The following is a 24,269-nucleotide window of genomic DNA, read 5'->3' as shown; positions in this document are numbered from 1 at the left end:
CCAAAATCGGGTAGTCATCCAAGCCGGGGTCAAGTCCAGAAGCAGGCAGTCATCCAAGCCGGGGTCGAGTCCAGAAGCGGGTAGTCATCCAAGCCGGGGTTGAGTCCAAAAGCGGGTAGTCATCCAAGCCGGGGTTGAGTCAAAAAGCGGGAAGTCATCCAAGCCGGGGTCGAGTCCAGAAGCGGGTAGTCATCCAAGCCAGGGTTGAGTCCAGAAGCGGGTAGTCATCCAAGCCGGAGTCGAGTCCAGAAGCGGGTAGTCATCCAAGCCGGAGGTCGAGTCCAAAATCGGGTAGTCATCCAAGCCGGGGTCAAGTCCAGAAGCAGGTAGTCATCAAAGCCGGGTCGAGTCCAGAAGCGGGTAGTCATCCAAGCCGGGTCGAGTCCAGAAGCGGGTAGTCATCCAAGCCGGGGTCGAATCCAGAAGCAGGTAGTCATCAAAGCTGTGGTCGAGTCCAGAAGCGGGAAGTCATCCAAGCCGGGGTCGAGTCCATGAGCAGGTAGTCTTCCAAGCCGGGGGCGAGTCCAGAAGAATGGAGTCATCCAACCCAGGGTAGAGTCCAGAAGAATGTAGTCATCCAACCCAGGGTCGAGTCCAGAAGCGGGAGTCATCCAACCCAGGGTCGAGTCCAGAAGCGGGTAGTCTGCCGATGCAGGGTCGAGAGCCAAGAGAATCATCAGCCAAGCCGGTCATGCACGGAGGAACATGGAGAACAGAAGACTGCTAGCAGAAATGGACCTTGGAGCACAAACACAAGGGCAAGGACTGCAACCCATCAGGTGTTAGATATAGTCAGGTGTGCAGCATCATCAGTGTGCGACACCCAAGCAGCAGGCAAGTGATGATGCAGAGTCCGTAAAAGGCAGCAGTCTGCACATGTCCAAGATGGCTGCCAACAAGAAGGCAAGGTAAGACCTTGACACCTATAAAAGACTACTGCTGTTTTCACCAGATTACTGGATTGTCATCATCCTTCCTGTGTTCCTGAGCCTCTGCATATCTCCGTGGATTTCCTGTTGTTGACCCGGCTTGCCCTTGACCTGGCTGATCCCTGCTCCTTCTGGCTTTGACCCCCTGGCTTGTTCTACCAACTCTGCTGCTACTTGATCACCTGTGTATGACCCTGGCTTGTATTACGGACTTGCTACCATTTGACCGCTCCTCACCTGCCCTCCGGTGTATGACTTTGGCTTGGTCTTGTTCCTTCTACTTGCCTCCACTGCAGACTAAACACCCGTCCGTGTCTGACCTCTGGCCTGGCTTCCACTATTGCCTCCTGTGTGCACTGTTGCCAAGTACTTCTGGAGTTCCTGAGAGACATCTGCCCGATTGTACTTCTGGCCTGTTCCAGCATTCTTCAGGTGATCACTGGTCCAGCTCTGAAGCACTCTACTGGCAACCTGTGCTTATTTGGGCACTGCACCTCCTGTACCATCATCAGGGGTGTACTACACTTAGCCGCAAGGGGAGCCCTCTCAGCACTTCAGCCTCCGACCAGGTACGCCACACTGCCTCAACCTCCGCAACATCTCCAAGATAAGCCTCTACCTAACCAATGTCACCACAAAGTTTCTGATCCACTCCCTGGTCATCTCTCACCTCGACTACTGCAACTCTCTCCTCATTGGATTACCTTTACATACAGTAGGCTTTCCCTCCTTCAGTCCATCATGAACGTTGTTGCCAGGCTCATCCACCTTACAAACCACATGGCGTCTGCTACCCCTCTCTGTCAATCCCTCCATTGGCTGCCACTCAGCCAACAAATTAAAATCAAGATACTAACAGTAATTTACAAAGCCATCCACAACCTGGCCCCAAGCTACATCACTAACCTGGTCTCCAAAAAATGTATCTCTTCATTCCTCCTAAGACCTCCTGCTCTCTAGCTCCCTTGTCACCTCATCCCATGCTTGCCTCCAGGACTTCTCCCGAGCCTCTCCCATCCTCTTGATTGCTTTACCCCGATCTGTCTGACTATCTCCAACTTTGTCTACTTTCAGACGATCCCTGAAAACTCATCTCTTCAGAGAAGCCCACCTAACAACTGTACATCTATTTTCTCCAACAGTCCATCCCCCACAGTTATTACCTTTTGTATCTCTTGACCCTCCCTCCTAGATTGTAAGCAGGAGCACCACACTCAGATTCCTACTGTATTAAAGTGTATTGTAGTTGTACTCTCTACCCTCAAGTTGTAAAGCACCATGTAATCTATATAGATCCTGTATAATAATAATAATGTAAATTACCTTGAGGCCGTACCCAGAAGCAGCAGCCCAAGCCTCCAAAAAGGTATCACCGCCACCTTCTTTTTAAGTTGGGCAGAAATCATTGAAAGAGAACTCTTCAAACCCGCCCCCCATCATTACCTACCCATTGACCAACGACAGAAAGAGTCAAGTCCTGCTCAATATCCAGCCTTAAAGAGCTATTACTTTCCTCCTAGCCAGATTTCTGGGGAAAGATGAGCATCCAATTCCCGGGAGATGACGGTCTAACTAAGTGCAAGAGACTTTTTTTAGTGAGATTCAGGATTCTCCCATTTCTAGGATCTCACCAGAAGGAACACAGTGACATTGTCGCCTACGTACCGTGGATGAAAGTCAGGGGTTCCGGTAATTATATGAAGGCTATACTGAAAGTGGGCATACCTTTTTTATTAACTTACATAGGACCTTCAAATTTCACATGTTGGTAGAGTAACTCTTCCTCTGTAGCAAATATGTCAAACACAAGGCCCGCGGGCCAAATCCGGCCCTCCAGGCCAATTCATGTGGCCCTTACACCTCTCCTGCAGCTGTGGCACCCCCTTTGTCTCCGCCCAACCTTGACTCACAAGAGAGGAGGACCGTCTCTGTGCAACTGCGGGGATGCTTGTCACTACCCCCACCTGTCTCAGCAGTCGGCAGTAGAGAGGACGACAGAGCTCCTCCGCCAGGTCCTGCACCTGTCTCTACAGCCACAGTACCACCTGTGCAACCAGGGAAATGCTAGTTTCTGCCCTCAGCAGTTAGCAGCAAAACCGAGGACAGAGCTCCTCCGCCAGATCCTGCACCTGTCTCTACAGCCACAGTTCCACCTGTGCAAGCAGGGAGATGCACGTCTCTGCCCTCAGCAGTCGGCAGCAAAGAGGAGGGCAGAGCTCGTCCGCCAGATCCTGCAGCTGTCTTTACACCCACAGTACCACCTGTGCAACCAGGGAGATGCTCGTTTCTGCCCTCAGCAGCTGGCAGCAAAGAGGAGGACAGAGCTTGTCCGCCATATCCTGCACCTGTCTCTACAGCCACAGTACCACCTGTGCAATCAGGGAGATGCTTGTCTCTGCCCTCAGCAGTCGGCAGCAAAGAGGAGGACAGAGCTCGTCCGCCAGATCCTGTACCTGTCTCTACAGCCACAGTTCCACCTGTGCAACAAGAGAGATGCTCGTCTCTGCCCTTAGCAGTCGGCAGCAAAGCAGAGGACAGAGCCCCTCCACCAGATCCTGCTCATCTTATCCCCCACCCGTTTTAGCGGTCGGCAGCAGAGAGGAGGACAGAACTCCTCCTACAGATCCTGCACCTGTCTCTGCAGCCACAGTACCACCTTCTCTCCGCCTCCCAGGTCCCAGCATTCACCAGACTCGGGCGGCTGACTCCAGCCCTCCTCCAGACTTTGCACTTTCAGCTTCCCAGCTTCACCCCGAGCTTCTGTCTGGCAGCAACACATGGTAAGGAGGAGGGGGGGGGCACTGTGATGTAAGGAAGGTTGGGGGGACTCTTGACTTCTGACCATGGGGGGGGACTTGCTCTGGACACTTAGTCTTACAGATACAACCGTCCCTCTCAAGGCAACCATAATGTGAATGCGGCTTGTGATGAAATGGAGTTTGACACCCCTGCTCTATAGTAACTCTTCTTCTTCTTCTTCTTTTACAATGCAGGTAAATCATGGATTCCAAGCAGAAGCAACGTGCCGTCATCGAATTTTTGATGAAGGAGGGGTGTAAGCTGTCGGAAATTCACAGAAGGCTACAGAATGTTTACGGAGATGACGCCATCGACAAGAGCAATGTGCACAGGTGGATGAAGAAGTTTAACGTTGGGGAAACCAGCATTGAAGACAAGCCACGTAGTGGGAGACCATCGACTGCGACCACCGACACGAATCTCCAGCGGGTGGACGAAATGATTCGTGCCGACAGGCAAGTCACAATCCGTGAGCTTGCTGCTCAGCTGGACTGTGGCCACAATGCCATACAGAAGATGGTGGAAGACTTAGGGTATCGGAAAGTGAGTGCAAAGTGGGTCCCTGAATCTAAAAATGATTCACACTCACCATGACGGTGCGCGATCACACAGCAAATTTGACTGGTCAAGTGGACCTCCATCCACTGTACAGCCCAGATTTAGTACCCTCTCACTCCTACTTGTTCGGTCCAATGAAGGACAGTCAACGATTTGACGACACAGATGAGGTGAAAGTGGATGAAGTTGTGGGTACAACACAGCGCACCTGAATTTTTTCAAAGAGGTTTTGAGAGTTGGGTTCAACCATGGCATAAATGCATCGATTGTGATGGAGAATATGTTGAGTAGAACCTTTGTATAGAAGAAGAGTTACTCTACCAACATGTGAAATTTGCATGGCTTACACCAACACTAGTAACATGTATTCTTCTGGCAACTGATTGTCCTGAATCCCAGGCTGATAGAGAATGTGCGGGAGGTGTGGGGCCAGTATTCAACACTACTAACAACTAATTCCAAAGTGGAGAATGGATACATAAGTGGGAGATCCCTTGTTCTGGCTGATGTCCAGTAGTTCAACCACGAGGAGGTGAGGAGCTGAGGAGGAGGCATGTGGTGAAGATGGACTTTGTGTCATGGTGACTTCAAAGATAAGCTGCTGCACTTGCAAAAGTATGATGCCTATGAGTCTGTCGAGGGATTTTGCAAAGATCACCACGTTATTTAACCACTTAAGCCCTGGAAGATTTTACCCCCTTCCTGACCAGGGTCTATTTTGCGATTCGGCACTGCGTGACTTAAACGGACAATTGCGTGGTCGTGCGACGCTGTACCTAAACGAATTTCACGTCCTTTTTTTCCCACAAACAGCGCTTTCTTTTGGTGGTATTTGATCACCTGTGCGATTTTTTGATCATGCGCTATAAACAAAAAAATAGCGTAAATTTTGCAAAAATAACAATATTTTTCACATTTTTTAATATGAAATTCCCCCCAAAAAAATGTAAAAATCTAAATTTTTTAACACTTTCGGCCAATTTGTTTTATGCTACATATGTTTGGTAAAAAAAAATCGCAAAAAGCGTATTTTGATTGCTTTGCGCAAAAGTTATCGCGTTTACTAACAAAGGGAAAGATTTTTGTCATTTTTGGTGGTTTTTTTTTTTAACAAGTAATGGCGGCAATCTGCGATTTTTTTTGCGGTACTGCGACATTGCGGCAGACAGATCGGACCCTTGACTGATATTTTTGACACTTTTGGGGGTACCAGTGACATTACTGCAGTAATCAGTGCTATAAATATGCACTGTTACTGTAAAAATGACACTGGCAGTGAAGGGGTTAACTGTATTGGACAGGGAGGGGTTAAGTGTGTCCTAGGGGGGTGATTCTAACTGTAGTGGGACAGGTCTACTAGTGTAAAAACAGAGATCAACGGTTCTACATAGTAGAACCGTCTGATCTCCATTTTTACACAGGGAGAATGACAGGCGGCTTGTTTACATAAGCCGCTCCGCCTTTCTCCCGCTCTACCGACGATCGTAGTGTGACCGGCGGACATCGGGTCCGCCGGTCACACGCCCGCACTCCTTCGTGAACGAGCCTCAGCGGGCGCGCGCCCGCCCGCTATTGGCTCTAAAACCAGTGACAGGCGAGCGACGTAGACCTACGTCACTCTGCCTGGCCGGGGCTGACTGCCGCAGTAAATATACTGTGCGCAGTCGGCAACCGGTTAAAGTGTCACTAAACCCACGTCCTCAAAAACTATCAAATAAAATAAAATATACAACAAAATGAATGGTGTATTCCCTGCTGTTCATGCTCAGTCACTATGAGATTCGTTTTCTGTATCCTGCAAATAATCTTGTTGATCCTGCTGCTCTCCATCTTCTGTCCATATCCCCAATTCAGCTCAAGATTTTGCAGAGCAGTGTTGGCACGTACTTAGTTTTCAGGGAGTTTCTATGCTGAGATTTTCCTCCCTAGCACATCTGAGCAGCCCATGTGACTATAGAGTCACACATGTGGGTGTAAACTAGGGATCAGTTTTTCATGGCTGATACCGATACCGATATTTTGGCCATTGCATATCGGTATCGGCCGATATTTTGAACATTTAAAGTTTTGCAAAATAAACACAATTTGCGACACAAATCTGTTACTGAACCCTTTGGTGGGTGGCTGGCTGGCACCCTTTGGTGGGTGGGTGGCTGGCACCCTTTGGTGGCTGTCTGGCTGGCACCCTTTGGTGGCTGTCTGGCTGGCACCCTGTAGTGGGTGGCTTGCTGGCACACTGTGGTGGGTGGGTGGCTGGCTGGCACCCTGTGGTGGGTGGCTGGCTGGCACCCTTTTGTGGCTGTCTGGCTGGCACCCTGTGGTGGGTGGCTGGCGGACACCCTTTGGTGGCTGTCTGGCTGGCACCCTGTAGTGGGTGGCTGGCTGGCACCCTTTGGTGGCTGTCTGGCTGGCACCCTGTAGTGGGTGGCTGGCTGGCACCCTTTGGTGGGTGGCTGGCTGGCATCCTGTGTGGTGGGTGGCTGGCTGGTACAGGCCCAGAGCCTGTGGCTGGCTGGCTGGTACAGGCCTGTGGGTGGCTGGCTGGCACCGGGCAGCTGTGGGTAGGTGTATGTACTGTATGTGGCGGCTGTGTTAAACACACTGTGCACTGTACACGCACTGTCCTGAGACTCCCTGACTCCAAACGAGGTTGAGGGAGGCGGCCTAAGAAGGCAGAAGCTGTCCTTGTGCACGGAGGCGCATTGGCCAACATACGCAATGACGTCACGGCATCGGTAACCTCCGGGGCAGATTGCGATATATATCGGGGAACGTGCACATCTGCCCTCGATATATCGGCCTTGCCGATAATCGGTCTATCCCTAATGTAAATACAGTGGTAAATGACAGCCCAATCCCTCCCTCCTCCTGCATGCCCACCAACCAGCTAAACACAATGGGGACGGGATATTACATGTAGATTGATGGAGGCTTCACCTCTTGTCTGTGTGGTCCACTCCCAGTAAATCAGATTGTCAGCTTGTAGAAAATAGAAATACTCTGTCCTTTGTTATGTTTTAATGTTTTGCCTGCTGCTGTTTTATTCTCTCTTGACGTTGCATACATTATTATTACACATGAAAATTATACATCAGTTAGAATATAATCAATATAAAAAAATATGAAAAATTACAATTTATAAACGTGAAAAAATATATACAAAAGTGCTTAATTCTATGATTTCTTACATTGATCTTATTCTCGTTATCAATATAAATAAGAATCGTTTATTTTGTACCGGTCATGTGCTTTCTTTGATGATTTTTACCCCGAACGTAGTCATCAGCCTTGCTCACCGCACAACGATTTGTACCACAGACTGCAGCTGTGATACATTATATCGCTTGTAAGGTATAAACTAAGGAATTCTATGCAGCCCTTATCAGACCCAGTCTCTTTTTTTAAAAGTTTTTCCACTGTAATTCTGAAGAACCCTCAGAAAAGAGATTTGTTCCCTCAGTAGTAACCACATCCTGGTAAAGATTTCTACACCAGACATTCTCTGACAGCTCTCCTCCACCATCCTCCACCATCCACACTACATTCTCCGACAGCTCTCCTCCACCATCCACACTACATTCTCCGACACTACATTCACAGAAGGCTACAGAATGTTTACGGAGATGACGCCATCGACAAGAGCAATGTGCACAGGTGGATGAAGAAGTTTAACGTTGGGGAAACCAGCATTGAAGACAAGCCACGTAGTGGGAGACCATCGACTGCGACCACCGACACGAATCTCCAGCGGGTGGACGAAATGATTCGTGCCGACAGGCAAGTCACAATCCGTGAGCTTGCTGCTCAGCTGGACTGTGGCCACAATGCCATACAGAAGATGGTGGAAGACTTAGGGTATCGGAAAGTGAGTGCAAAGTGGGTCCCTGAATCTAAAAATGATTCACACTCACCATGACGGTGCGCGATCACACAGCAAATTTGACTGGTCAAGTGGACCTCCATCCACTGTACAGCCCAGATTTAGTACCCTCTCACTCCTACTTGTTCGGTCCAATGAAGGACAGTCAACGATTTGACGACACAGATGAGGTGAAAGTGGATGAAGTTGTGGGTACAACACGGCGCACCTGAATTTTTTCAAAGAGGTTTTGAGAGTTGGGTTCAACCATGGCATAAATGCATCGATTGTGATGGAGAATATGTTGAGTAGAACCTTTGTATAGAAGAAGAGTTACTCTACCAACATGTGAAATTTGCATGGCTTACACCAACACTAGTAACATGTATTCTTCTGGCAACTGATTGTCCTGAATCCCAGGCTGATAGAGAATGTGCGGGAGGTGTGGGGCCAGTATTCAACACTACTAACAACTAATTCCAAAGTGGAGAATGGATACATAAGTGGGAGATCCCTTGTTCTGGCTGATGTCCAGTAGTTCAACCACGAGGAGGTGAGGAGCTGAGGAGGAGGCATGTGGTGAAGATGGACTTTGTGTCATGGTGACTTCAAAGATAAGCTGCTGCACTTGCAAAAGTATGATGCCTATGAGTCTGTCGAGGGATTTTGCAAAGATCACCACGTTATTTAACCACTTAAGCCCTGGAAGATTTTACCCCCTTCCTGACCAGGGTCTATTTTGCGATTCGGCACTGCGTGACTTAAACGGACAATTGCGTGGTCGTGCGACGCTGTACCTAAACGAATTTCACGTCCTTTTTTTCCCACAAACAGAGCTTTCTTTTGGTGGTATTTGATCACCTGTGCGATTTTTTGATCATGCGCTATAAACAAAAAAATAGCGTAAATTTTGCAAAAATAACAATATTTTTCACATTTTTTAATATGAAATTCCCCCCAAAAAAATGTAAAAATCTAAATTTTTTAACACTTTCGGCCAATTTGTTTTATGCTACATATGTTTGGTAAAAAAAAATCGCAAAAAGCGTATTTTGATTGCTTTGCGCAAAAGTTATCGCGTTTACTAACAAAGGGAAAGATTTTTGTCATTTTTGGTGGTTTTTTTTTTTAACAAGTAATGGCGGCAATCTGCGATTTTTTTTTGCGGTACTGCGACATTGCGGCAGACAGATCGGACCCTTGACTGATATTTTTGACACTTTTGGGGGTACCAGTGACATTACTGCAGTAATCAGTGCTATAAATATGCACTGTTACTGTAAAAATGACACTGGCAGTGAAGGGGTTAACTGTATTGGACAGGGAGGGGTTAAGTGTGTCCTAGGGGGGTGATTCTAACTGTAGTGGGACAGGTCTACTAGTGTAAAAACAGAGATCAACGGTTCTACATAGTAGAACCGTCTGATCTCCATTTTTACACAGGGAGAATGACAGGCGGCTTGTTTACATAAGCCGCTCCGCCTTTCTCCCGCTCTACCGACGATCGTAGTGTGACCGGCGGACATCGGGTCCGCCGGTCACACGCCCGCACTCCTTCGTGAACGAGCCTCAGCGGGCGCGCGCCCGCCCGCTATTGGCTCTAAAACCAGTGACAGGCGAGCGACGTAGACCTACGTCACTCTGCCTGGCCGGGGCTGACTGCCGCAGTAAATATACTGTGCGCAGTCGGCAACCGGTTAAAGTGTCACTAAACCCACGTCCTCAAAAACTATCAAATAAAATAAAATATACAACAAAATGAATGGTGTATTCCCTGCTGTTCATGCTCAGTCACTATGAGATTCGTTTTCTGTATCCTGCAAATAATCTTGTTGATCCTGCTGCTCTCCATCTTCTGTCCATATCCCCAATTCAGCTCAAGATTTTGCAGAGCAGTGTTGGCACGTACTTAGTTTTCAGGGAGTTTCTATGCTGAGATTTTCCTCCCTAGCACATCTGAGCAGCCCATGTGACTATAGAGTCACACATGTGGGTGTAAACTAGGGATCAGTTTTTCATGGCTGATACCGATACCGATATTTTGGCCATTGCATATCGGTATCGGCCGATATTTTGAACATTTAAAGTTTTGCAAAATAAACACAATTTGCGACACAAATCTGTTACTGAACCCTTTGGTGGGTGGCTGGCTGGCACCCTTTGGTGGGTGGGTGGCTGGCACCCTTTGGTGGCTGTCTGGCTGGCACCCTTTGGTGGCTGTCTGGCTGGCACCCTGTAGTGGGTGGCTTGCTGGCACACTGTGGTGGGTGGGTGGCTGGCTGGCACCCTGTGGTGGGTGGCTGGCTGGCACCCTTTTGTGGCTGTCTGGCTGGCACCCTGTGGTGGGTGGCTGGCGGACACCCTTTGGTGGCTGTCTGGCTGGCACCCTGTAGTGGGTGGCTGGCTGGCACCCTTTGGTGGCTGTCTGGCTGGCACCCTGTAGTGGGTGGCTGGCTGGCACCCTTTGGTGGGTGGCTGGCTGGCATCCTGTGTGGTGGGTGGCTGGCTGGTACAGGCCCAGAGCCTGTGGCTGGCTGGCTGGTACAGGCCTGTGGGTGGCTGGCTGGCACCGGGCAGCTGTGGGTAGGTGTATGTACTGTATGTGGCGGCTGTGTTAAACACACTGTGCACTGTACACGCACTGTCCTGAGACTCCCTGACTCCAGACGAGGTTGAGGGAGGCAGCCTAAGAAGGCAGAAGCTGTCCTTGTGCACGGAGGCGCATTGGCCAACATACGCAATGACGTCACGGCATCGGTAAGCTCCGGGGCAGATTGCGATATATATCGGGGAACGTGCACATCTGCCCTCGATATATCGGCCTTGCCGATAATCGGTCTATCCCTAATGTAAATACAGTGGTAAATGACAGCCCAATCCCTCCCTCCTCCTGCATGCCCACCAACCAGCTAAACACAATGGGGACGGGATATTACATGTAGATTGATGGAGGCTTCACCTCTTGTCTGTGTGGTCCACTCCCAGTAAATCAGATTGTCAGCTTGTAGAAAATAGAAATACTCTGTCCTTTGTTATGTTTTAATGTTTTGCCTGCTGCTGTTTTATTCTCTCTTGACGTTGCATACATTATTATTACACATGAAAATTATACATCAGTTAGAATATAATCAATATAAAAAAATATGAAAAATTACAATTTATAAACGTGAAAAAATATATACAAAAGTGCTTAATTCTATGATTTCTTACATTGATCTTATTCTCGTTATCAATATAAATAAGAATCGTTTATTTTGTACCGGTCATGTGCTTTCTTTGATGATTTTTAGCCCGAACGTAGTCATCAGCCTTGCTCACCGCACAACGATTTGTACCACAGACTGCAGCTGTGATACATTATATCGCTTGTAAGGTATAAACTAAGGAATTCTATGCAGCCCTTATCAGACCCAGTCTCTTTTTTTAAAAGTTTTTCCACTGTAATTCTGAAGAACCCTCAGAAAAGAGATTTGTTCCCTCAGTAGTAACCACATCCTGGTAAAGATTTCTACACCAGACATTCTCTGACAGCTCTCCTCCACCATCCACACTACATTCTCCGACAGCTCTCCTCCACCATCCACACTACATTCTCCGACAGCTCTCCTCCACCATCCACACTACATTCTCCGACAGCTCTCCTCACCATCCACACTACATTCTCCGACAGCTCTCCCCCGCCATCCACACTACATTCTCCGACAGCTCTCCTCCACCATCCACACTACATTCTCTGACAGCTCTCCTCCAACATCCACACTACATTTTCTGACAGCTCTCCTCCACCTTCCACACTACATTCTCTCCTCCACCATCCACACTACATTCTCCGACAGCTCTCCTCCCACCATGCACATTACATTCTCCGACAGCTCTCCTCACCATCCACACTACATTCTCCGACAGCTCTGCTCCACCATCCACACTACATTCTCCGACAGCTCTCCTCCACCATCCACACTACATTCTCCGACAGCTCTCCTCCACCATCCACACTACATTCTTCAACAGCTCTCCTCCACCATCCACACTACATTCTCCGACAGCTCTCCTCCACCATCTACACTACATTCTCCGACAGCTCTCCTTCACCATCCACACTACATTCTCCGACAGCTCTCGTCCCACCATCCACACTACATTCTCCGACAGCTCTCCTTCACCATCCTCACTACATTCTCCGACAGCTCTCCTCCCACCATCCACACTACATTCTCCGACAGCTCTCCTCCACCATCCACACTACATTCTCCGACAGCTCTCCTCCACCATCCACACTACATTCTACGACAGCTCTCCCCCCACCATCCACACTACATTCTCCGACAGCTCTCCTCCCACCATCCACACTACATTCTCCGACAGCTCTCCTTCCACCATCCACACTACATTCTCTGATAGCTCTCCTCCACCATCCACACTACATTCGCCAACAGCTCTCCTCCACCATCCACACTGCATTCTCTTAAAGAGCTCCTCCACCATCCACACTACATTCTCCGACAGCTCTCCTTCACCATCCTCACTACATTCTCCGACAGCTCTCCTCCCACCATCCACACTACATTCTCCGACAGCTCTCCTCCCACCATCCACACTACATTCTCCGACAGCTCTCCTCCCACCACCCACACTACATTCTCCTACAGCTCTCCTCCCACCATCCACACTACATTCTCCGACAGCTCTCCTCCCACCATCCACACTACATTCTCCGACAGCTCTCCTCCCACCATCCACACTACATTCTCAGACAGCTCTCCTCCCACCATCCACACTACATTCTCCGACAGCTCTCCTCCACCATCCACACTACATTCTCAGACAGCTCTCCCCCCACTATCCACACTACATTCTCCCTCAACCATCCACACCTGACAGCTCTCCTCCACCATCCTCACTACATTCTCCGACAGCTCTCCTCCCACCATCCACACTACCTTCCTCGACAGCTCTCCTCCCACCATCCACACTACATTCTCCGACAGCTCTCCTCCCACCACCCACACTACATTCTCCTACAGCTCTCCTCCCACCATCCACACTACATTCTCCGACAGCTCTCCTCCCACCATCCACACTACATTCTCCGACAGCTCTCCTCCCACCATCCACACTACATTCTCAGACAGCTCTCCTCCACCATCCACACTACATTCTCAGACAGCTCTCCCCCCACTATCCACACTACATTCTCCCTCAACCATCCACACCTGACAGCTCTCCTCCACCATCCACACTACATTTGTCAACAACATCATGAGCTGTCTGTACTCTGATGTCTAATTCTATTTTGTTCACTATCACTATTGTGAATTCTCTGATGTTTAAAAAGTGCTCCTTTTTCATTAAAAGATTTCCCGCACTGTGAACATGAATAGGGACGCTCACCTGTGTGAATTCTCTGGTGTATAAGAAGTTTTACCTTCTCATTGAAACCTTTCCCGCACACTGCACAGGAAAATGGATGCTTACCCGTGTGATAATTCTGGTGTGCAAGAAGTTTTCTTTTCTCAATAAAGGATTTTCCACACTCTGAACATGAAAAAGGACGTATACCAGAGTGAATCTTCTGGTGTGAAACCAGTGCACCTTTTTGAATGAAACATTTCCCACACTCTGAACATGCAAACGGGCGCTCTCCTGTGTGAGTTCTCTGGTGTGCAACAAGTTTTTCTTTCTGAATGAAACGTTTCCCGCACTCTAAACATGCAAAAGGACGGTCACCTGTGTGAATTTTCTGGTGTTTATTAAGAGCTCCTTTCTGAATAAAACATTTCCCGCACTCAGAACATGGGAAAGGGCGCTCACCTGTATGGATTCTCAGGTGTCTAACAAGTCCATTTTTAAGAATGAAACCTTTTCCACACTCTGAACACGAGAAAGGACGCTCCCCCGTGTGAGACTTCTGGTGTGCAAGAAGTAGTTTGTTCTCTGAAAAACTTTTCCCACACTCTGAACACGAATAGGGCCGTTCACCCGTGTGAATTCTCTGGTGTTTATGAAGGTCTCCTTTTTGAATGAAACATTTTCCGCACTCTGAACATGGGAAAGGACGTTCACCCGTGTGAATTCTCCTATGGATAACAAGGTATCCTCTGTCACTAAAGGATTTCTTGCACTCTGAACACGAATAAGGACGCTCATCTGTGTGACTGATCAGGTGGTCTCGAAGGTCTTTTTTTTCGGTGAAGGATTTCTCACACACTGAACATGAAAATGAACCCTCCTCTTTGTGAGCTCCATCATTTCTTAAAGAAGATTTCTTGAGATTAGACGGATCTGTTGAACTATAGGCACTATCTGGAGTAACAATATGTGCCATATCAGAAGATGCCGCAGGATTAGAGGGATCCATTGAGGTTTGAAGAGTGTAAGGTAGGTGATGTATATTTTGAGTAATAATATTAACTCTTGGAGCACACTGTACAATGCCAATTCCTTGTGGGTTCAAATTTGTACATAAAATAAGATATCCCTTCTTGGTATTCGAGGTATGGGGTCCATCTGTTAAATAGAAATTTAGGAATAAATGTTATAATGGATTCCTCATATATTGAATTCAGAGGTCTTAAAAATTCATCTAGCACTTTAGTGACAGTCAGTGGGAAGAATGCTCCTTACTCTTATCATCATTGCGAAGAATTACCCCCCTTAGAGATAGCTAAAAGGAACAATGGTGTAATTGGGAACTTATCTGAGGCAGAAATTGCTCAAGGAACCCCTAGCAACCTCAGGAGGAAATTTAGGCTTCCACGGAACCCTGTTTGAGAAACCCTGCATTAGTGTGACAGTCAGTGGGAAGAATGCTCCTTACTCTTGTCATCATTGGGAAGAATTACCCCCCTTAGAGATAGCTAAAAGAAACAATTGTGTCATTGGAAACTTATCTGAGGCAGAAATTGCTCAAGGAACCCCTAGCAACCTCAGGAGGAACCCTGGTTGAGAAACCCTGCATTAGTGTGACAGTCAGTGGGAAGAATACTCTCTACTCTTGTCGTCATTGGGAAGAATTTCCCCCCTTAGAGATAGCTAAAAGGAACAATGGTGTCTTTGGGAACCTATCTGAAGCAGGAATTGCCCATTGCTCAAAGAACCCCTAGTAACCTCTGGAGGAACCCTGGTTGAAAATACCCTGCATTAGTGTGACAGTCCGTGAGAAGAATGCTCCTTACTCTTGTCATCATTGGGAAGAATTACCCCCCTTAGAGATAGCTAAAAGGAACAATGGTGTCATTGGGAACTTATCTGAGAGGCAGAAATTGCCCATTGCTCAAGGAACCCCTAGTAACCTCAGTAGGAACCCTGGTTGATAAACCCTGCATTAGTGTGACAGTCAGTGGGAAGAATACTCTCTACTCTTGTAATCATTGGGAAGAATTACCCCCCTTACAGATAGCTAAAAGCAACAATGGTGTCACTGGAAACAATTCTGAGAGGCAGAAATTGCCCATTGCTCAAGGAACCCATAGCAACCTCAGGAGGAACTCTGGGGTTCCACTGAACCCTGGTTGAGAAACCCTCAATTAGTGAGACAGTCAGTGGGAAGAACGCTCCTTGCTCTTGTCATCATTGGGAAGAATTACCCCCTTAGAGATAGCTAAATGGAACAATGGTGTCATTGGGAACTTATCTGAGGCAGAAATTGCTCAAGGAACCCCTAGCAAACTCAGGAGGAACTTTAGGCTTCCACGGAACCCTGTTTGAGAAACCCTGCATTAGTGTGACAGTCAGTGGGAAGAATGCTCCTTACTCTTGTCATCATTGGGAAGAATTACCCCCCTTAGAGATAGCTAAAAGAAACAATCGTGTCATTGGAAACTTATCTGAGGCAGAAATTGCTCAAGGAACCCCTAGCAACCTCAGGAGGAACCCTGGTTGAGAAACCCTGCATTAGTGTGACAGTCAGTGGGAAGAATACTCTCTACTCTTGTCATCATTGGGAAGAATTTCCCCCCTTAGAGATAGCTAAAAGGAACAATGGTGTCTTTGGGAACCTATCTGAAGCAGGAATTGCCCATTGCTCAAAGAACCCCTAGTAACCTCAGGAGGAACCCTGGTTGAAAATACCCTGCATTAGTGTGACAGTCCGTGAGAAGAATGCTCCTTACTCTTGTCATCATTGGGAAGAATTACCCCCCTTAGAGATAGCTAAAAGGAACAATGGTGTCATTGGGAACTTATCTGAGAGGCAGAAATTGCCCATTGCTCAAGGATCCCCTAGCAAACCTCAGGAGGAACCCTGGTATAGAAACCCTGTATTAGTGTGACAGTCAATGGGAATAATACTCTCTACTCTTGTAATCATTGGGAAGAATTACCCCCCTTACAGATAGCTAAAAGCAACAATGGTGTCACTGGAAACAATTCTGAGAGGCAGAAATTGTCCATTGCTCAAGGAACCCCTAGCAACCTTAGGAGGAACTCTAGGGTTCCACTGAACCCTGGTTGAGAAACCCTCAATTAGTGAGACAGTCAGTGGGAAGAACACTCCTTGCTCTTGTCATCATTGGGAAGAATTACCCCCTTAGAGATAGCTAAATGGAACAATGGTGTCATTGGAAACTTATCTGAGGCAGAAATTGCTCAATGAACCCCTAGCAAACTCAGGAGGAACCCTCAAGGAATCCCTAGCAACCACAGGAGGAACTCTAGGGTTCCACGAAACCTTGGTTGTGAAAACCCTGCATTAGTGAGACAGTCAGTGGGAAGAACGCTCCTTGCTCTTGTCATCATTGGGAAGAATTACCCCCTTAGAGATAGCTAAAAGGAACAATGGTGTCATTGGGAACTTATCTGAGGCAGAAATTGCTCAAGGAACCCCTAGCAAACTCAGGAGGAACCCTCAAGGAATCCCTAGCAACCTCAGGAGGAACTCTACGGTTCCACGAAACCTTGGTTGGGAAAACCCTGCATTAGACAGTCAGTGGGAAGAATGCTCCTTACTCTTGTCATCATTGGGAAGAATTACCCCCCTTAAAGATAGCTAAAAGGAACAATGGTGTCGTTGGGAACTTATCTAAGAGGCAGAAATTGCCCATTGCTCAAGGAACCCCTAGCAACCTCAGGAGTAACCTTGGCTGAGGAAACCTGCATTAGTATGACAATCAGTGGGAAGAATGCTCCTTACTCTTATCATCATTGGGAAGAATTTCCCCCCTTAGAGATAGCTAAAAGGAACAATGGTGTCTTTGGGAACCTATCTGAAGCAGGAATTGCTCATTGCTCAAGGAACCCCTAGTAACCTCAGGAGGAACCCTGGTTGAGAAACCCTGCATTAGTGTGACAGTCAGTGGAAAGAATACTCTCTACTCTTGTCATCATTGGGAAGAATTACCCCCCTTAGAGATAGCTAAAAGGAACAATGGTGTCATTGGGAACTTATCTGAGAGGCAGAAATTGCCCATAGCTCAAGGAACCCATAGCAACCTCAGGAGGAACTCTAGGGTTCCACTGAACCCTGGTTGAGAAACCCTCAATTAGTGAGACAGTCAGTGGGAAGAACGCTCCTTGCTCTTGTCATCATTGGGAAGAATCACCCCCTTAGAGATAGCTAAATGGAACAATGGTGTCATTGGGAACTTATCTGAGGCAGAAATTGCTCAAGGAACCCCTAGCAAACTCAGGAGGACCCTGGTTGAGAAACCCTGTATTAGTGTGACAGTCAGTGGGAATAATACTCTGTACTAATGTAATCATTGGGAAGAATTACCCCCCTTACAGATAGCTAAAAGCAACAATGGTGTCTTTGGAAACAATTCTGAGAGGCAGAAATTGCCCATTGCTCAAGGAACCCATAGCAAACTCAGGAGGAACTCTAGGGTTCCACTGAACCCTGGTTGAGAAACCCTCAATTAGTGAGACAGTCAGTGGGAAGAACGCTCCTTGCTCTTGTCATCATTGGGAAGAATTACCCCCTTAGAGATAGCTAAATGGAACAATGGTGTCATTGGGAACTTATCTGAGGCAGAAATTGCTCAAGGAACCCCTAGCAAACTCAGGAGGAACCCTCAAGGAATCCCTAGCAACCTCAGGAGGAACTCTAGGGTTCCATGAAACCTTGGTTGCGAAAACCCTGCATTAGTGTGACAGTCAGTGGGAAGGATGCTCCTTACTCTTATCATCATTGGGAAGAATTACCCCCTTACAGATAGCTAAATGGAACAATGGTGTCATTGGGAACTTATCTGAGAGGCAGAAATTGCCCATTGCTCAAGGGACCCCTAGCAACCTCAGGAGGAACCCTAGGGTCCATAGAACCCTGGTTGACAAACCTTGTTCTACAGTGTTACACGGAGCTAAAAATCTTGCAATCGCAACAGAAAATGTTAATTTTTATCCCAAATAAGAGTGTATATACATTCACAGGCCACTTTATTAGCTACTCCTTGCTAGTACCAGGTTAGAAAGGGTTAATGTTAGCGCGCACAAGGTGGATATATACTAAATACATTAAACATGGTCCATAAGTCCATTAGAGCAGTGTTTCTCAACCTTTTTTTTTTTTTTAGTCGAGGCACCCTTTAAAATTATGCACAGTCTCGAGGCGCCCCATCCTAAAATGTAAACACTATTCTAATAGTTTTACATAATGCAGCAACATCCTTTGGGTGAATCTATGATAGAAAAGGACCTGGGGGTCCTAGTGGACAACAGGCTTGGCAATGGCATGCACGCCGCTGCAAGCAAAGCCAACCGTATACTGGCATGTATAAAAAAGGGGATTCACTCCAGAGATAAAGCGATTATTCAAATGCATTACCTTACATTTTTCAACATTAAACCTCATTTGCCATGTAGATGCCCATCCCATTATTTTGTTCAGGTCATCCTGTAAGATTACAACATCCTGCGTAGAAGTTATTGCCCTGCCTAATTTAGTATGATCCACTTATACGGAGATTGAGCTGTTTATCCCATCCTCTAGGTTGTTTATGAGTAAATTAAATAGGATTGGTCCCAGGACGAACCTGGGGGGGCCCCACTTTCCACACCAGACCATTCCGAGTACTCCCCATTTATCACCACCCTTTGGACTCGCCCCTGCAGCCAGCTTTTAATCCAGGTACTCACTCTATGGCCGCTACCTACGTAGCTTAGTTTGTACAGTAAACGTTTGTGGGGAACTGTATGAAATACCTTTGCAAAATCCAGGTACACCACATCCACATGCCTTCCTTTATCTAGATGGCAGCTCACTTCTTCATAGAAGGTTAATAGATTGCTGCCATGCGACTAGCTGATTAGCAATTTGTGTTACCAAGCAATTGAAAAGGTGTATCTAATAAAGTGGCCGGTGAGTACATCAAATTTTATTAGTCACAGAAGTAAAATGAAATCGTGAGAAGTTTCCATTTTTGGACCAGAAGGCTTACACCCTTGTGTGCTCCAAGAGTTGAGCTCTGTTAAAGGTGAATGAAGTACCTGAAGCAGAAAATTTACACCCATGTGTGCTCCAAGAGTTGAGTTCTGTTGAAGATGAATGAAGCACCTGAAGCAGAAAATTTACACCCATGTGTGCTCCAAGAGTTGAGTTCTGTTGAAGGTGAATGAAGCACCTGGACCAGAAGGCTTACACCCACATGTGCTCCAAGAATTGAGCTCTGTTAAAGGTGAATGAAGCACCTGAAGCAGAAAATGTACACCCATGTGTGCTCAAAGAGTTGAGTTCTGTTGAAGATGAATGAAGCACCTGAAGCAGAAAATTGACACCTATGTGTGCTCAAAGAGTTGAGTTCTGTTGAAGGTGAATGAAGCACCTGGACCAGATAACTTACATCCTTGTGTCCTCAAAGAGCTGAGTTGTGTTATCTCTAAGCTAAGCCATTGTTCCTAATTTTTGAAAACTCTTTAATGACTGGCGTAGTACCACTGGAGTTTTTGTATTTTATTTTTGGGTGCATTTGATAAGACATAGATTTTCTCAATCAATGTAACAATGTTAATACATACTTTATACTCCTTGATGTAAATTGAAAATTTGAACTCTTTCTATATGTACTGTTTATTACTTACTTGTGTCCATATGTAGAGAAGATTCCTCGTGTTTACTTTTCATAATCATCTCCTCCATAGACTGCTGATCTCCACTCACCAACGTCTCTTCTTCTTCCTCTTTAACCTCAAATTTGATGTCTTTCAGCTTTGCAGCCTAAACCCCAAATATGATAGAATACGGTGGTAAAAAGAAATTACATAGTAGAATGTAATTTTATAGCTTAGAATAAATGTTTAGGTCTACATGGTCAGTCCCATTTACCTGATGATGGTGAGGGATGGTGTGATCTTCCTGTATGGAATCCCGGGAATACAGAGGACGGGGACATCTCTCTGGTGGGTTCCCATTACTGGATCCATCTGTAGGAAACACACACACTGACTGAATACATTGTTTCTATGTGTATATCAGATGATGGGGGATCTAGGTGGACCCTCCGTACTGCTCTCTCCTTTGCTGTTTAAACCCTTCTAAACACTTCATTTTGAGAGAGCAGATTTTCCAAGGCTGGGAGCTGCTCACCAAGACGTATACTGTGAGGGAATATTGTCATCGAAGGACATTAGAACAGAAATGGGAATGTTTCAAATCGACTGTATGGCTCACATTCTTAGTTAAAAAAAAAAAAGCCATAAACAATAAAAAAGGGCATTTAAAAAATATAAAAAATGAAGGAACACTATCATCGTTTGAACGTTACAAAGAATAGAACCTGATATGTAAAAAGGAAACAAAGGCCTCAGAAATTAAAAATGAACGACAGGTTGCAAAAGAGAGTAGGACAAAAAAAAAAACAAGAATTCTTTAAATGCATTAATAGTAAAAAGGTCAGGTCTGAGCAAGTAAGCCCTGTACGTGATCATTTCGATTTAGTGACTGGGGACAAAGAGAAGGCAAAATAAATACATCTTCAGTGTATACAAACAAAAGTAGGGATGCTTATGTCCATAATAGGAATAGTATTGACAGAGTCCCAAATGATTCACAGTGGCTCAAAACTGACATGGTACAGAAACATTTAGATAAAAAAAAGGCGAATAAAGCACCCGGACCAGATGGCTTACACCCACGTGTGCTCCAAGAGTTGAGCTCTGTTAAAGGTGAATTAAGCACCTGGACCAGAAGACTTATACCCATGTGTGCTCCAAGAGTTGAGCTCTGTTAAAGGTGAACTAAGCACCTGGACAAGAAGGCTTACACCCATGTGTGCTCCAAGAGTTGAGCTCTGTTAAAGGAGTTGTAAAGTCAGAAGGTTTTTTATCTTAGTGCATTCTATGCATTAAGATAAAAAGCCTTAAGTGTGTAGCAGCCCCCCTAATACTTTCCTGAGCTACATCTCTGTCCAGTGATGTCCATGGGTCTCTTGGCCATCCAGGACTCTCCCTCCTTATTGGCTGTAACACAGCCGTGGGAGCCAATGGTGTCAAAGTCAGCCAATCAGGAGAGAGAGGGGGCGGGGCCAAACCGCAGCTCCGTGTCTAAATGGACATATGGAGCTGCAGCTCAGCTCGGGTGTAAACCTTCTGGTAGCTTGCCCATAGCAAGCTATCAGAAGGTTTACACCCATGTGTGCTCCAATAGTTGAGCTCTGTTAAAGGTAAATGAAGCACCTGGACCAGAAGGCTTACACCCATGTGTGCTCCAATAGTTGAGCTCTGTTAAAGGTAAATGAAGCACCTGGACCAGAAGGCTTACACCCATGTGTGCTCCAAGAGTTGAGCTCCATTAAAGGTGAATGAAGCACCTGAAGCAGGAAATTTACACCCATGTGTGCTCAAAGAGTTGAGTTCTGTTAAAGGTGAATGAAGCACCTGGACCATCCACGTGCCCTCAAAGAGCGCAGCTTTGTTATATCTAAGCCATTGTTTCTAATTTTTGAAAACTCTTTAATGACTAGCGTAGTACCACTGGAGTTTTTTTTTAATTTTCTTTTTGGGCGAATTTGATAAGACATAGATTTTCTCAATCAATGTAACAATGTTAATACATACTTTATACTCCTTGATGTAAATTGAAAATGTGAACTGTTTCTATATGTACTGTTTATTACTTACTTGTGTCCATATTTAGAGAAGGTTCCTCCTGTTTACTTTTTATAATCATCTCCCCCTCCTTCATAGACTGCTGATCTCCACTCACCAACGTCTCTTCTTCTTCCTTCTTAACCTCAACTTTGATGTCATTCAGCTCTTCACCCTAAAACCCAAAGATGAGAGCAGTGATTTGTAAAAAACAAACAGACAAGAGAATAAATAGAAGAATGGCATATCATAGAGTTTAGAATACAGTTTTAGGTCTTTATGCTCAGTCCCACCACCTACCTGATGATGGTGAGGGATGGTGTGACCTTCCTGTGTGGAATCCCGGGAATACAGAGGACGGGGACATATCTCTGGTGGGTTTCCGTTACTGGATCCATCTGTAGGAAACACACAAACTGACTGAATACATTGTTTCTATGTGTTTATCAGATGATGGGGGATCTAGGTGGACCCTCTGTACTGCTCTCTCCTTTACAATAAAATCTCCACCTACTTGGTGATGTGAAGCTTTGGCAATTCTTTGACTTCGCACCCTTAGAGAGGTCCTCTAAATACTCCCAACCCTATCAAGAAATAGACAGTGACATCCTGACATCTTATAGGAACCTGACACACACAATGATACAGTCACCATCCAGACACATCCCTTGTCTGTTACTGGATAATGTCCCAGAATTCCCAGCACCGCTCACCTCTCCTGTCAGCAGATCAGTGATCCTGTTGGTGACCTCCAGAATCTTGTTATATTTTCTTTCAACTGTCAGACACTGAGGTGAAGGCCCTGTTGTGGTCTCTTGAAGACAGATGCTAATTTTTAATGACTCATCATATATGTTCTTCACTACTTTATAATGCTGTGTAAAGAGAGAAATTAACCACTCTCATTTCAGGCGTTCCAAAATACTCATCACCACTTCAGATGGGTCTTTGTCTTATTAATAGAGTGATGTCATGTCCCCTCCCAGAATCCTCCTCATCTCTCCGGTCAGGTCTGTGTTTTATTATTAGAGATAAGAGTGATGTCATGTGACCTCCCAGAATCCTCCTCACCTCTCCGGTCAGGTCTGTGTTTTATTATTAGAGATAAGAGTGATGTCATGTGACCTCCCAGAATCCTCCTCACCTCTCCGGTCAGGTCTGTGTTTTATTAATAGAGATAAGAGTGATGTCATGTGACCTCCCAGAATCCTCCTCACCTCTCCGGTCAGCTCTGTGTTTTATTAATAGAGATAAGAGGGATGTCATGTGACCTCCCAGAATCCTCCTCACCTCTCCGGTCAGGTCTGTGTTTTATTAATAGAGATAAGAGTGATGTCATGTAACCTCCCAGAATCCTCCTCACCTTCCTGGTCAGGTCTGTTTTATTAATAGAGATAAGAGGGATGTCATGTGACCTCCCAGAATCCTCCTCACCTCTCGGGTCAGGTCTGTGTATTATTAATAGAGATAAGAGTGATGTCATGTGACCTCCCAGAATCCTCCTCCCCTCTCGGGTCAGGTCTGTGTATTATTAATAGAGATAAGAGTGATGTCATGTGACCTCCCAGAATCCTCCTCACCTTCCTGGTCAGGTCTGTTTTATTAATAGAGATAAGAGTGATGTCATGTGACCTCCCAGAATCCCCCTCACCTCTCCGGTCAGGTCTGTGTATTATTAATAGAGATAAGAGTGATGTCATGTGACCTCCCAGAATCCTCCTCACCCCTCCCGTCAGGTCTGTGTTTTATTAATAGAGATAAGAGTGATGTCATGTGATCTCCCAGAATCCTCCTCACCTCTCCGGTCAGGTCTGTGTATTATTAATAGAGATAAGAGTGATGTCATGTGACCTCCCAGAATCCTCCTCACCTCTCCGGTCAGGTCTGTGTTTTATTAATAGAGATAAGAGTGATGTCATGTGACCTCCCAGAATCCTCCTCCCCTCTCGGGTCAGGTCTGTGTATTATTAATAGAGATAAGAGTGATGTCATGTGACCTCCCAGAATCCTCCTCACCTCTCAGGTCAGGTCTGTGTATTATTAATAGAGATAAGAGTGATGTCATGTGACCTCCCAGAATCCTCCTCACCTCTCCGGTCAGGTCT

The 24,269-nt window shown here is 46.3% G+C and overlaps 2 protein-coding genes across 2 annotated transcripts in view; both read right to left on the bottom strand.

Annotated features, from left to right (window-relative positions):
* LOC309564419 (uncharacterized protein) overlaps positions 1-24,269 on the bottom strand; it is a gene marked incomplete at its 3' end in the record, with an annotated part of 909,898 nt that overhangs the window by 352,492 nt on the left and 533,137 nt on the right.
* On the bottom strand, positions 11,678-22,335 carry LOC309562759 (uncharacterized protein). The gene is made up of 3 exons (XM_082267056.1): positions 22,198-22,335; positions 13,357-14,652; positions 11,678-11,772 (listed from the first exon to the last, which is right to left on the bottom strand). Exons 1-2 carry the CDS (start codon positions 22,259-22,261, stop codon positions 13,403-13,405), a joined length of 1,314 nt encoding a protein of 437 aa, XP_082123182.1. The 5' UTR covers positions 22,262-22,335; the 3' UTR covers positions 11,678-11,772; positions 13,357-13,402.

This window comes from Pelophylax lessonae (genome assembly GCF_965119305.1).
Source record: "Pelophylax lessonae genome assembly, chromosome: 9".
NCBI classification, from domain to species: Eukaryota; Metazoa; Chordata; class Amphibia; order Anura; family Ranidae; genus Pelophylax; species Pelophylax lessonae.
This window is presented reverse-complemented; position numbering and strand designations above follow the sequence as displayed.